The sequence below is a fragment of the Pelophylax lessonae genome (genome assembly GCF_965119305.1).
Source record: "Pelophylax lessonae genome assembly, chromosome: 3".
In the NCBI taxonomy this organism is placed as follows: domain Eukaryota; kingdom Metazoa; phylum Chordata; class Amphibia; order Anura; family Ranidae; genus Pelophylax; species Pelophylax lessonae.
Genome location: NC_138770.1, coordinates 32,971,563 through 32,986,309, shown reverse-complemented (window position 1 = coordinate 32,986,309; position 14,747 = coordinate 32,971,563). Strand labels below are relative to the sequence as shown.

Sequence of the window (14,747 nt, the reverse complement as noted above, 5' to 3'; positions counted from 1 at the left end):
CATGAGCCTGTGTTTTATAATCTCTGTCTCACCAACCTTGTAACATTGAGGGATGGTGTGACCTTCCTGTGTGGAATCCCGGGAATACAGAGGACGGGGACATCTCTCTGGTGGGTTCCTGGTATTAGGTGGCTCCATCATATCCTTGTGTCCTTCTGAAAACTCCTCCATCACTCCATACTCCTCATCCTCCTCTTTATACTCTTCTTTAACATCAATATTATCATCCCCGAGGTTTCCACTCTGAATAAATAATAAAACATTTCTTGTAACAAATATACTGTATATAAATCAGAACTACCAATCATTGACAATCATCTACCTCATGATGGTGAGGGATGGTGTGATCTTCCTGTGTGGAATCCCGGGAATACAGAGGACGGGGACATCTCTCTGGTGGGTTCCCATTACTGGATCCATCTGTAGGAAACACACACACTGACTGAATACATTGTTTCTATGTGTTTATCAGATGATGGGGGATCTAGGTGGAGCCTCCGTACTGCTCTCTCCTTTACAATAAAGTCTCCTCTTACCCGGTGATGTGAGGGGCGGCTGATTCTCCATCATGACATCTTTGTAGAAGTGGATCTACAGATCCTCAAACATCAATCCATATACCCAAACAGTTTTTGTATTTAGTGGCCATCACTCACCTGTGCTGATGTCTGGAGAAGATTCCTCCTCTTTAACTTTGTCCATCATCCCAACCTCTTCCCTGAACTGCTGATCCCCCCTCACATACGTCTCTTCTTCCTCTTTAACCTCATCTTTTATATCTATCAGATTTTCATTCTAAACAAACAAAATAGCAGGGAATGGTTTCTTTAAAATGTGAGCACAAATAACCTTATACCTAAAAGTGGAATATATTTTCATACAGTCAGATCACTTTTACGATCTCAACATCCATCTTCACATACCTGATGATGGTGGGGGATGGTGTGACCTTCCTGTGTGGAATCCCGGGAATACAGAGGACGGGGACATCTCTCTGGTGGGTTCCCATTACTGGATCCATCTGTAGGAAACACACACACTGACTGAATACATTGTTTCTATGTGTTTATCAGATGATGGGAGATCTAGGTGGATCCTCCGTACTGCTCTCTCCTTTACAATAAAGTCTCCTCTTACCCGGTGATGTGAGGGGCGGCTGATTCTCCATCATGATGTCCTTGTAGAGATCCTTGTGTCCTTCTAAGAATCTTCTGAGAATCCTCCTCACCTCTCCGGTCAGGTCTGTGCTTTATTAATAGAGATAAGAGCGATATCATGAGAGTAGCGAGAGAAAGCAAGGTGGCAGCGTTGGGTCTGGGTGAAGAGTGGGGGACAGAAGCGTCAAATATGGGGTGTGAGGAGTGGAGATCTGCAATGTTGAATAAGGGAATGAGGATTTATCCCCAAATCCATCAGCCCTTGTTTCATTTCAATGTCAGTTACTATGCACGTCCGGGAGGGGTTTGACCCCACCTTTCTGGTCCAGTTGACCATGTTCATTCTTCAACCAATGTAACCTTTTTGACGAAACAATGTTTATGATGTTGTTGTCAGATTGCACTCTCTCATTTTTTCCTGATGTGCCTTAACTCTGTTTATACTGCAACCTCTTCTTAAATAAAGAAAAAAAAAGAATGAGGGAATGAGGAGTGGGGGGACAACAGTGTAAGTGGGGGTTGTGGAATATAGGTGAGCAGTGTGGGAAGGGGGACAACAGTGTTGGATGAGGAACGAGAAGTAGGAAAGAGGGGTGATAGATGGGGGTAAGGAATGGTGGACAGCGGTGTTAGATAGGGGGTGAGGTGCGGGGGGACAGCGGTGTTAGATGAGAGGTGAGGAATGGGGGACAGCGGTGTTAGATGAGAGGTGAGGAATGGGGGACAGCGGTGTTAGATGAGAGGTGAGGAGTGGGGACAGCGGTGTTAGATGAGAGGTAAGGAATGGGGGACAGCGGTGTTAGATGGGGGGTGAGAAGTGGGGACAGTGGTGTTAGATGGGGGGTGAGGTGCGGGGGGACAGCGGTGTTAGATGAGAGGTGAGGAATGGGGGACAGCGGTGTTAGATGGGGGGTGAGAAGTGGGGACAGTGGTGTTAGATGGGGGGTGAGGAGCGGGGGACAGCGGTGTTAGATGGGGGGTGAGGAGTGGGGACAGCAGTGATTGATAGGGAGGGAGGAATGGTGGACAGTGGTGGTAGATGGGGGTGAGGAGAGAGGGACAGCAGAGATAGATGGGGGTGAGGAGCGGGAGACAGCGGTGATAGATAGGGAGAGAGGAATGGTGGACAGTGGTAGTAGATGGGGGGAGTGAGGGAACAGCAGTGTTAGATGGGGGGTGAGGAATGGGAGACAGCGGTGTTAGATGGGGTGAGGAATGGGGAACAGTGGTGTTAGATGGGGGTTGAGGAGCGGGGGACAGAGTTGTTAGATGGGGGGTGAGGAGCGGGGGACAGAGTTGTTAGATGGGGGTGAGGAATGGGGACAGCGGTGATAGATGGGGGTTGAGGAGCGGGGGACAGCGGTGTTAGATGGGGGGTGAGGAGTGGGGGACAGCGGTGTTAGATGGGGGGTGAGGCGTGTGGGCCCAGTTGGTGTTGGGGGAGAGGACGGGATTAATGTTAGTAGTGACGAGGGAGGAAAGCTGCTGAATATTTCCAGAGGTGAGTGTCAGGGTCACCCCGAGCTCTGCCTCTTCCCCAGATAGATTAGGAGTACCTCGGCTCTGCCTGGTGAGGGCGCTACAGGAGAGCTGGAGGAAGTTTTGCTGCTCATCCTACTTATGTGATTTCACCGGGGGACTGCAATCTGATTCTCAGTGTTATGCGTTCCACTGTTTCTGTTCCTCCAGCATAAAAAGGAAGGAGAAATGTTTCTTTATGTAATTAAAGATTATAAACAGAAAATAATATCTTATTACCTCTGCCACTACCAGCTACGTCTCCTCTCTTCTTCCTCCCAACTGGCCTCTGAAATTCCTATTTATATCTGACATCGCTTCCTCTGTGGACCTTCATCACTTCCTGTCAGTATCTTACATCACTTCCTGTCTGTGCGTTCCATCTGAGAGAAGTCAGGTCACCACCTTGTGGACCATATTGGGATTTTTCTACTTAGTGTTCTTACGGTGATTGCATTTGTTCCTCGCAGCAAAACAGTTAAGGTACTCTCGGAGATGTTTTGGTTATTTGCTCTAACAGGTAACTTTTAGGACTGGCCTTCAGGGTGTTCTCCCTTCTCCTCTCCAAACAATATCAGTATTTCTTGCTAGAAAACTACTTAGAACCCCCAAACATTATACATTTTTTTTATTTTAGCAGAGGCAGCAGAGGCCAAAGAGAACAAAATGGCGGTCATTGTAATTTTTTATATCACACGGTATTTGCGAAGCGGTTTTGCAAATGCAATTTTTTGGGGGAAAATACACTTTAACCATTACCCCAAATGGACGTACCCATATGTATTTGGGGTTCAGTGGTAATAGTGGGGTGGTGGGTGCACCTAAGGGCATCATCCCGGTATAATTTTGTTCAGCCAGCGATTCTGTACAACGCAGAAGTGATCTGAGTGGATAATTAGCCACTCGATCACTTCTGCGGGTGATGGAAGGAGGTTCCACCCCCTTCCCACCGCCTCTCCCGGGCTCTCCAGTCCCATCGTGGAGGTCGGGAGTGATGTGGCCGGTGGTGATGGCTGCCCTGTACAAAGAGATAGGAACTGACATCATTCCCCTCGCTCTGTAACCCTGGAGACCAGGAGCGGCAAGTATTCCCTACTTCCGGTTCTGCCCCTTTGTTTACCTGGCCACCAATCTCGGTCTGTTCGGCTGCAGGGGGGACCAGAGGAGAGATTTGGAGCTCTAATAGACCCCCGATCTCCACATTAAGAGGACCTGTCATGCCCTATTCCTATTACGAGGGATGTTTACATTCCTTTTAATGGGAATAACCGTGATAAAAAAAAATTTAAAGGGAAAGTGTGAAAAAAAGGAAATAAATAGAAAAAATTTAATAAAATAAACAATAAAAAAAAAAATGGAAAGCACCCCCGTCCCCGTGTACTTGCACGCAGCAGTGAACGCTTATGTACATCGCGTCCATTTATGTAAACGGCGTTCAAACCTCACATGTGAGATATCACTACGAACGTTAGAGCTAGAGTAATTATTCTAGCCCAAGACTTCCTCTGTAACTCTAAACTAGTGGCCCGTAAGAATGTTTAAAGCATCACCTATGGAGATTTTTAAGTACAGAAGTTTGGCGCCATTTCCCGAGTGTGACATTTTAGGTATCTATTTCCTCGGCGTAACATCATCTTTTACATTGTAATAAAAAATTGGGCTAACTTCAGTGTTTCTTTTTTTTTTTTTAATTGTTGAAACAGTGCCAGAAGAGACCAGGTATGGAAGTGGTTAAAATTACGCAAACTACGATACTTAAAAATCTCCATAGGCGACGCTTAAAGAGCCTTCACAGGTTACCTGTTTAGAGGTACAGAGGAGTTCTAGTGCTAGTATTATTGCTTTCGCTCTAACGTTCTCTGTGATACCTCACATGTGTGGTGCGATTACCGTTGCGTGACTTACGTATGCGTTCGCTCCTGTGCACAAGCACCGCGCAGGGATGGGGTCTCTTCAAATTTTTATTTTTACACTGTCCCTTTAATTTTTTTTGATCACTTCTACTCCTATTACAAATAATGTAAACATCCCTTGTAATAGAAATAAGGATGAAAGGTCCTCTTTATGGAGACATCTGGGGTCAAAAAGACCCCAAATCTCTTCCTTAACTTTAAAAGCAAAAGATAAAAAAAAAGATTTACTTCCACCCTTGACCAGAACTCATGTTATGACGTCGCTCTGGTCCTCCAAGGTCATAGAGGCGATCAAAGAGTATCCACTCTTTGATCGTCTATGAGAGCAGCCAGCCGGACCATCGGATCATTTTCCAGGCAAAAACGGTAAGCCCAAAAACACCGGCAAGCACCAGGAGGGGGAGGAACATCCCTTCCCGCTGCTTAGGAAAGCTCATGAACCGCTCGGAATGGTTTCATGAGAAAGCCAGCCGCCAGCTGGAAAAACCAATACAATGATAGCTTCAGCCATAACCCTGGTAAACCACAATGTATACAATGAGAACACCAACAATGGGGTCCACTGACACAAACGATGGGGCACAATTCATCCCACTAACACCAATGATGGGGCACAATTCCTCAAACTAACACCAATGATGGGGCACAATTCATCCCACTAACACCAATGATGGGGCACAATTCCTCCCACTAACACCAATGATGGGGCACAATTCCTCCCACTAACACCAATGATGGGGCATGATTCCTCTCAATGAAACCAAAGATGGGGCATTGTTTTTTTCCCACTGATAGGACCCTTTCTGCTCCCAATGCCAATGGCCACAGTCTAGCCCCTCCCTAAAATCTGAAGGACAGTAAACTGGCTCTTTTGTTTAAAAAGTTTGGCGACCACCCCCCCCCCCCCCCGGTCTAGAAAAACGCTACTATGAGCTCCAGACTTCTCATGCAGAAGCAATAAATTGGGTGACCCTTGGACTGAAGAGTCCGAGCCTGGGAAAAGAGAGTTTGAAATTTATCTTGGGGAACAAAAACTCTGGCCTGAGATCTGTTTAGGATGAGACCCAGATATTCCAAGCCATGAGTTGGTTCCAGTGCTGAGATCTGAAGGTTCGGGATCCAGTTGAACCTTTGCAATGGCAGGACAGTTCTAGTTATGCTGTCAGCCAGAGTGAATGGAGGTCTTCCAGATATCCCAAAATGGGAATGCCCTGGGAGAACAGCAAGGCTAGGCCAGGCAGGCAGGCAGGCAGGGCCAGTGCCTGGGTGAACACTCAAAGTGCATATTCCCTACTACTGAGTAGGATTCCTGAGCCTCCAGTTCAGGGACAACCTGATTTTCTTGTACAAAAGTTTTTATTAAAGGAAAAGCATAAACATACATCAGAGCAAGGTATGTACGTACAATGGGAAAAAAGGGAACATATAAAACAGATAGCAGCAAAACAAAATGCAAACATAGAGCGTGAGATAACATTCAATGCTGTAAACTAGATAGAATTTGTCAGCAAAAATTAGTAAAGAGGGGACCAAAAGGCCCCCAGTGACACATAGTGCAAACAACAACAGGTGGAGCAATCCGAGTTCCATCAATCAGATATAGTCATGGTCGTAGAGTACCAAGCAAAAAGAAGGAGTAACACAGAATAGATAAAGGGAAAAGAAAGGAAAGAAGAAATGAAAAAGGAAGACAAACAAAGAGGGAGAAGACAATAGAAAGAGACAAAGAGAAGAGTGGGGAGGGGAGAGCAGGTCCTGCGGGGCGAGCACTCGGAGGGCATTAAATGGAGAGGAGAGTGGTCTGAAATCTAGAAGGGGCAACATTCGAAATCCAGGGATCCCCCACCTTAAGAAATTTGTCATGAGAATCAGAGGCTATAGCGGTCAGTTTTTCATTGATTAGGATATCATTCATACGATTTTTGACCGCCTCAAAACTAAGCAACGGGGTCTTCCAGGAGCGGGCTATTGTAAATTTTGTAGCAGTAAACAAATGCTGGGCCAACTGGCGTTGCCTACGGGATAGGTCTGGTATAGGTTTGCATAAAAGCGCCTCATACGGGTCCCTTTTCAAAGTGACCTGAAAAATATTACAGAGCTTTGTTTAGAAAGTTTGGAGACCCCTTGATCTAGAAGAACTCTACAATGAGCTCCAGAACTCTCATGCAAAGGCAAAAAGTTGGGTGACCCTTGGACTGAAGAGTCCGAGCCTGGGAACAGAGAGTTTAAAGTTTCTCTTGGGGAAGAAAAACTCTGGCTTGAGCCGTGTTTAGGATGAGACTCAGATATTCCAAGTGATGAGTTGGTTCCAGTACTGAGATCTGAAGGTTCAGGACCCAGTTAAACCTTCGCAATACCAAGACAGTTTTAGCTATGCTATCAGCCAGAATCTAAGCTAATGGAGGTGTTCCAGATGTCCCACAATGGGGATGCCCTGGGAGCACAGCAAGGCTAGCCCCGGGGGCCAGTGCCTTGGAGAAAACTCAAAGTGCAAAAGAGAAGATGAAGCAGAGAAGATGAAGCAGAGAAGCTGAAGACTCACAGCAAAGTGGAAGAATTGCTTGTGGGCCAGAAAAAAAAGGAACATTCAAGTATCCATCCTTGATGTCCAAAGTGTTTAGAAAGTCTCATTGATTATACAGGTATTGGCAGGAAGTGTTAGATAAGCGAAATTCTGTATATGATATTGTGCTGACTGTGGATCCCGTTCTATTTCTTCTGGGGTGCGTAGATTCTCCACAATTAGTCATGACCAGGTAGTGGCTATTATGAGATCACTTTTTTACAGTGAGGGTATAAAGTATTTGACCCCCTGCTGATTTTGTACATTTGCCCACTGACAAAAAAATTATCAGTCTATATTTTAATAGTCGGTTTATTTTACCAGTGAGAGACAGAAAAACAACAAAAATGTCCAGAAAAACGCATTTCAAAAAGTTATAAATTGATTTGCATTTTAATGAGTGAAAACATGACTTGGTACTTGGTGGCAAAAGCCTTGTTTGCACACATCTCAGAAGGGATTTTGTCCCACTCGTCTTTGCAGATTCTATCCAAGTCATTAAGGTTCCAAGGCTGAGGTTTGATAACTCAAACCTTCAGCTCCCTCCATATATTTTCTATGGGATTAAGGTCTGGTGACTGGCTAGGCCACTCCAGGACCTTAATGTGCTTCTTGAGCCACTCCTTTGTTGCCTTGGCCGTGTGTTTTGGGTCATTGTCATACTAGAAATCCCATCATCCATGACCCATTTTCTATGCCCTGGCTGAGGGAAGGAGGTTCTCATTCAAGATTTGACGGTACATGGCCCCGTCCATTGTCCCTTTTGATGCGATGAAGCGTCCTGTCCCCTTTGCAGAAAAACACCCCCAAAGCATTATATTTTCACCCCCATGTTTGACGGTGCGGATGGTGTTCTTGGATTCATAGGCAGCATTACTCCTCCTCCAAACATGGTGAGTTGATGCCAAAGAGTTTGATTTTGGTCTCATCTGACCACAACACTTTCCCCCAGTTCTCCTCTGCATCATTCAGATGTTCATGAGCAAACTTCAGATGGGCTGTACATGTGCTTTCCTGAGCAGGGGGACGCTGCAGGATTTCAGTCTTTCACCACTTAGTGTTTTACCAATTGTTTTCTTGGTGACTATGGTCCCAGCTGCCTTGAGATCATTGACAAGATTCTCCTGTGTAGTTCTAGGCTGATTCCCCACCGTTCTCATGATCATTGAAACTTCACGAGGTGAGATCTTGCATGGAGCCCCAGACAGAGGGAGATTGACAGTTATTTTGTGTTTCTCCTATTTGTGAATAATCGCACCAACTGTTGTCACCCTCTCACCAAGCTGCTTGGCGATTCTCTTGCAGTCCATCCCAGCCTTGTGTAGGTCTAGAATCTTGTTCCTGACATCCTTGGACAGCTCTTTGGTTTTGGCCATGGTGGAGAGATTGGACTCTGATTGATTCTGTGGACAGGTGTCTTTTATACAGGTAACAAGCTGAGATTAGGAGCACTCCCTTTAACCACTTTACCACCGGAGGATTTTCCTGCTAAAAGACCAGGGGTTATTTTGCGATTTTTTACTGCGTGACTTTAACGGACAATCGCGCGGTCGTGCGACGCTGTACCTAAACGAATTTCACGTCCTTTTTTTCCCACAAACAGAGCTTTCTTTTGGTGGTATTTGATCACCTGTGCGATTTTTTGATCACGCGCTATAAACAAAAAAAGAGCGTAATTTTTGCAAAAACAACAATATTTTTCACTTTTTTTTATATGAAATTCCCCCAAAAAAAAATGTAAAAATCAAAATTTTTTAAAATTTTCGGCCAATTTGTTTTACGCTACCTATGTTTGGTAAAAAAAATCGCAAAAAGCGTATTTTGATTGGTTTGCGCAAAAGTTATCGCGTTTACTAACAAAGGGAAAGATTTTTGTCATTTTTGGTGTTTTTTTTTTTAACGAGTAATGGCGGCGATCTGCGATTTTTTTTGCGGTACTGCGACATTGCGGCGGACAGATCGGACCCTTGACTGACATTTTTGACACTTTTGGGGGTACCAGTGACATTACTGCAGTAATCAGTGCTATATATATGCACTGTTACTGCAAAAATGACACTGGCAGGGAAGGGGTTAACAGTATTGGACAGGGAGGGGTTAAGTGTGTCCTAGGGGCGTGATTCTAACTGTGTAGGGACATGGCTACTAGTGTAAAAACAAAGATCAACAGTTCTACATAGTAGAACTGTTTGATCTTCACTTTTACACAGGGAGAACTGACAGGTGGCTTGTTTACACAAGCCGCTCTGTCTTTCTCCCGCTGTAGCGGCGATCGTAGTGTGATCGGCGGACATCGGGTCCGCCAGTCACACTCCCGCACTCCTCCGTGAACGAGCCGAGGCGGGCGCGCGCCTCGGCGGGCGCGCGCCCGCCCGCTATTGGCTCTGGAAGGAGTGACAGGCGAGCGACGTAGACCTACGTCACTCTGCCTGGCCGGGGCCGACTGCCGCAGTAAATATACTGTGCGCAGTCGGCAAGCGGTTAAGAGAATCCTCCTAATCTTACCTCGTTACCTGTATAGAAGACACCTGGGAGCTGAAAATCTTGCTGATTCATAGGGGATCAAATACTTATTTCACTCAATAAAATGTAACTTAATTTATAACTTTTTTGAAATGCGTTTTTCTGGATATTTTTGTTGTTTTTCGGTCTCTCGCTGTTAAAATAAACTGACCATTAAAATTATAGACTGGGCATTTCTTTGTCAGTGGGAAAATGTACAAAATCAGCAGGGGGTTAAATACTTTTTTCCCTCATTATAGCCAGTAAGCTGATAGCCTCACGTTAGGTTTCACCCAGTCCTCCTACCCTCGGAGACTGGATCTGGGAAATGGATAAACAAATGTTTGAGGCATATACTCATGCTCAATGTAATGCCTCCCGCAACTTTGAAAAAGAGTTGAAGAAATGGAAGGATGCATCACGTTCCAATTTAAATTTTAGTCCTAACTCTAATTTATAATAAAGGTTGGGTATGTTCTCTCTTCTTGTTGGAGAGGGACAGGTCAGGGACAGCCTGGTTTTCAGTGCCAGGTGACCTGGACTTTCCACAGAATGGACCGAATTTTCCCACAATGACACAATGTTGTGTTGTTGGGGACTGGAATGGAACTGGGGAAAAGGAGCCGTCTAGAACAGTGGTCTCCAAACTGCGACCCAGGGGCCAGATTCCCTTTGCTTGCTTTTATCTGGCCCTTGGGGAATGATTTCTCCCACTGACATCAATGATGGGGCAGAATTTATCCCAATGACACCAGTGATGGGGCACAATTCCTCCCATTGGCACCAAAAATGAGACCCACTGACACTAACAATGGGGCACAATCCCTCCCATTGACACCAACGATGGGGCACTACGTTACATTAACTGAGAATTGTGCGGTCGTGCGACGCTGTACCCAAATAAAATTGATGTCCTTTTTTCCCCACAAATAGAACGTTCTTTTGGTGGTATTTGATCACCTCTGCGGTTTTTATTTTTGGTGCTATAAACAAAAAAAAGACGGATGATTTTGATAAAAAAAAAAAAAACATTTTTTACTTTCTGCTATAAAAAATCCAATAAAAAAATGTAAACAAAATCAAATTTCTTCATCAGTTTAGGCCAATATGTATTCTGCTAAAATTTTTGGTTAAAAAGAAAAATCGCAATAAGTGTTTATTGATTGGTTTGTGCAAATGTTATCGCTTCTACAAACGATGGGATATTTTTATAGAATTTTTTGTTTTTTTAATTTTTTTCTAGAAATGGCGGCAATCAGTGACTTATAGTGGGACTGTGACATTGCGGTGGACAAATCGCACAGCTAACTGATACTCTTTTGGGGACCAGTGATACCAATACAGTGAAAAAGATTTAAAATAAATATGCACTGTCACTGTACTAATGGCACTGGCAGGGAAGGGGTTAACATCAGTGGGTGATCAGAGAGGTAAATGTGTTCCTAGGGAGTGCTTACTTACTGTGGGGGGAGGTGCTTTAACTGTGGGAAGGCAGAGATCCGTGTTCCTGCTTAGCAGAATCACACAGGAAGCTCGGGTCGTCACCTTTTCTTCAAGCCAAACCTGAACACTTTAGCCACGCACTGCAAAATTTTATTTTTAACCACTTCAATACCGGGCACTTTCACCTCCTTCCTGCCCAGGCCAATTTTCAGCTTTCAGAGCTGTCACATTTTGAATGACAATTGCGCGGTCATGCTACACTGTACCCATGTGACATTTTTATTTTTTTTTTCACACAAATAGAGCTTTCTTTTGGTGGTATTTAATCACCTCTGGGTTTTTTATTTCTTACCAAAAAAAAAAAAAAGACAGAAAATTTTGAAAAAAAAAGTTTTCTTATTGTCTGTGAGTAAATTTTGAAAATAAGTAATTTTTCTCCTTCACTGATGTGCACTGATGAGGCGGCACTGATGAGGTGGCACTTATGGGCACTGATGAGGAAGTACTAATATGCCGCACTGATGAGCACTGATAGGCAGCACTGATGGGCAATGATGGGTGGCACTGATGAGTGGCACTCATGGACACCGATGGGCAGCACAGATTAGCAGGCACTGACTGGCAACACTATGGGCACTGATTGTGGGCACTGATGGTGGGCACTGATGGGCATTGGTTGGAGGGAGATATGGGTACTGTTTTTTTCCTTACTGTAATCAGGGCACTGATGATCAGTGCCCGGATTACCTCTCCTAGGCTCCCCTTCAAGGAGAAGCCACTGATTGGCTCTCCTCGCCACACACTCTGACAGTGTGAGGCGAAGAGAGCCGATAAACAACACTTCTTCATTTACATGTGACCGGCTGTGATTGGACACAGTTGATCACATGGGTAAAGAGCCAAGTCATTGGCTCTTTTCCAAGATCGGGGTCGCGCCCTGTCCAAGCAGCACGGTGCGACCACAATCGCCGCACTGCGTGCCCCCACTTGCGCACGAGAGAGGCTGTTCTGGTAAGCCGTTATGTGAACGAGAGCCACACAGCTCCGCCGTCATTTGACGGTGGGTGTGCGGGCGGCAAGTGGTTTAGGGGGAATGCTGTGGACCTCCCACTTACCTCAGAGTTCCCAGAATTCCCCCTTTAATTAGGGTTCCCAAAGCCCCCCTTACATCAGAATCTACATGGCACCGCTTAAACCTTACCTTATTGTACTCACTCACTTGGAGGCACGAGAAAGGGAAGGGAGAGAGGGTGGAGACTTCAGTCATAGACATTGGACAGTGAGCTCACCCGAGGATGGAGACTCAGGCATCAAAGCCTTTCATCCACGATGTATCTGCCAGTTGCTGAGCTTCAAACTTCCAGCCCACACACATCCCTTTCCTGAGGCACAGAATGCCAGGAATTGGAGTGTGGGTGGGCAGACAGAGGGGTAGGGGTAGGAGGAGGAATAGACCAAGCCCTTTCTCCTCTCCTGTCTGTGTATGGGGATGAGGTAGGTGTGTACATCTATGCACCCAGGGGTCGTGGTACTTAGGGAGCCGCAGTCCATTCTGAATATTGTGTCCGGGTTTCAGGTGGCCTGAAACCCATACATATGATTCCAAACCCGAACTGTCCAGGTGAATCCTGGATGGGTGGCAACCCTAAAGGAAGCGCCAGCTAAGTGTAGTATCCTGGTTAAAGGGTTTTAAAAGCAAAAGATTAAAAACACTCACAAGAGGTAAAATATACAAGTGCTCATCTGGTGTCAGAGTCTGTGGATCCTTCTAGAACCATCCGGCAGGACCGCTGTCATCTGTTCCGGCTGCTGGGCAGAGAGATGGCTGACTCTGGAGCCTGGATGAGCCCCAAGAAGCCACGCTAACCAGCATGGAATGCACAGCAGAAGTGACATCACCAGAAGGATAGGAGGTACCAGACGAGAAGAGGAGCAAAGCTCCACAGTCAGAGTATTTGGCTCCTTCTACAGAGCTTTCCTCTTGGTCTATACAGAGCCAGTCACAAGGACAGCAGCCATAGGTGGTCCTGTGTGTTCCTTTATTGTACCCCCATAACCAAAGACCAGTGACATTTTCTGGATTACCCTCTACCCTGATCATTGGTATTTTTAGATATTTATTGCTGGCTGGACTATATATAATCTAGCTAGTATCTCCTTCCTTCATTAGCAGAAACACAGGATCTCCATCTTCCCTACTAACAGAACGGCTATCTGCCTTGTTTACACTGGCAGACCACTGTTCCGCCCCTCTCAGGAACGATTGCCGGGTGCCGGTGGACATCATGTCCGCTGAACTCGCTGATTGGCTCCTGCTTTGTCCAGTGTCCAGATGTGGTGGATTCGCCCTTTTGGTTTGGGAACTGTGATCAGAGTAGAACTCCTGGAATTATTCTGGCCCCAGACCCGGAAAAGCAGATGACGTACAGGTACGTGATTCTGTGCAGAACGGCTGCCCTGCCGCAGTACATGTATGTGGGGTGGTCAAAACAAAAAGTCTCTCTGATAAAGAGAGAGGCTATGACCTGGTGGATTACATGTGAAACTCCTGGGCCCAGCTGAGGAAATTTAGGACCTTAAGATTGAAGATGTGGTGGGTGTCTCCTTTTGGTTTGGGAACTGTGGACAGAGAAGAACTCCTGGAACTCTTCTGGCCTTAGCTCAGTGAGATAGAGTTTGGAAGACTAATGTCATAGACAGGTTGCCAAAAAGTTTAGGGCTTTAGAAAGGGCCTCCAATGGCTGTCAATGTGGTGCCTTCTCCACTCTCCATCTCACTAATAAAACCCCAATGGATGACTCTCTATGAACTGATCACATTCCAATCACCGATCATCTAATCATTGGTAAAAAAAGAAGACTCGGCACAGAATATTGTACGAAGAGTTTTTATTGGACAAGATCAGAATAAGCGATTACCACACAGTAATGATATGAATAAAATAAAGCTTAAATCTTTTATAATAGAATTAACAAATGTGTCAAATGTATTAATAATCATACATTGGTTGGACCAATAAGAAGCCGGCTACTTCAATAAATCAAAAAGGAGCAACAACATGAAGCAACCAATAAAAAAGGTTCACCAATGGAAGATAAAGGGTTAACATAAGGACTCCCAGCTGCCTGCCAACCCCACAGCGGGTCAGAGGGCGATGCGGGTGTAAACCAACCCCGAGTGGACTGTGGTGGTTTCACATTTGTTTATGGACTAAACAGTTCCACCCGTTACAATCCAGCGTCCATTTCCCGTAGTACCAGCAGGGGGCCCACTCTGATGTTTCATTATATTTCCTTTATTTTTACACTTTCCCGCACTCTGAACATGAAATAGGACGCTCGCCCGTATGAACTTTCTGGTTTCTAAGAAATAAACCTTTGTTTGGAAAACATTTCCCGCACTCGTAACAATAAAAAGGGCGCTCACCTGTGTGTAAGTAGGTGTTCTTTCTTAGTTAAACATTTCCCGCACTCCCCAAGCACTATGGCGGCCTGGCCCTGCCGGATGTGCACAAATATTACTTGGCGACACACCTCGGTCGCCTTCTAGACTGGCGCAGACACTCAGCGTACAAGTTGTGGGTTGGCCTGGAATTGGCGCAATCTATGATACCCCTAGGGGGCGCCCCCTGGTGTAAGGGACACTGGCCAC

General features: G+C 45.6%; 2 protein-coding genes across 2 annotated transcripts in view; one reads left to right on the top strand and one right to left on the bottom strand.

Moving 5' to 3' along the window:
• The window catches only part of LOC309550274 (uncharacterized protein), a gene marked incomplete at both ends in the record, with an annotated part of 1,476,097 nt that overhangs the window by 312,984 nt on the left and 1,148,366 nt on the right, over positions 1 to 14,747 (top strand).
• The window catches only part of LOC309550718 (uncharacterized protein), a 155,342-nt gene that overhangs the window by 89,674 nt on the left and 50,921 nt on the right, over positions 1 to 14,747 (bottom strand). The window contains exon 7 of the mRNA XM_082251053.1: positions 37 to 243. Within this exon, the coding sequence (XP_082107179.1) occupies positions 37 to 243 (207 nt within the window). The remainder of the gene's footprint in view (positions 1 to 36; positions 244 to 14,747) is intronic.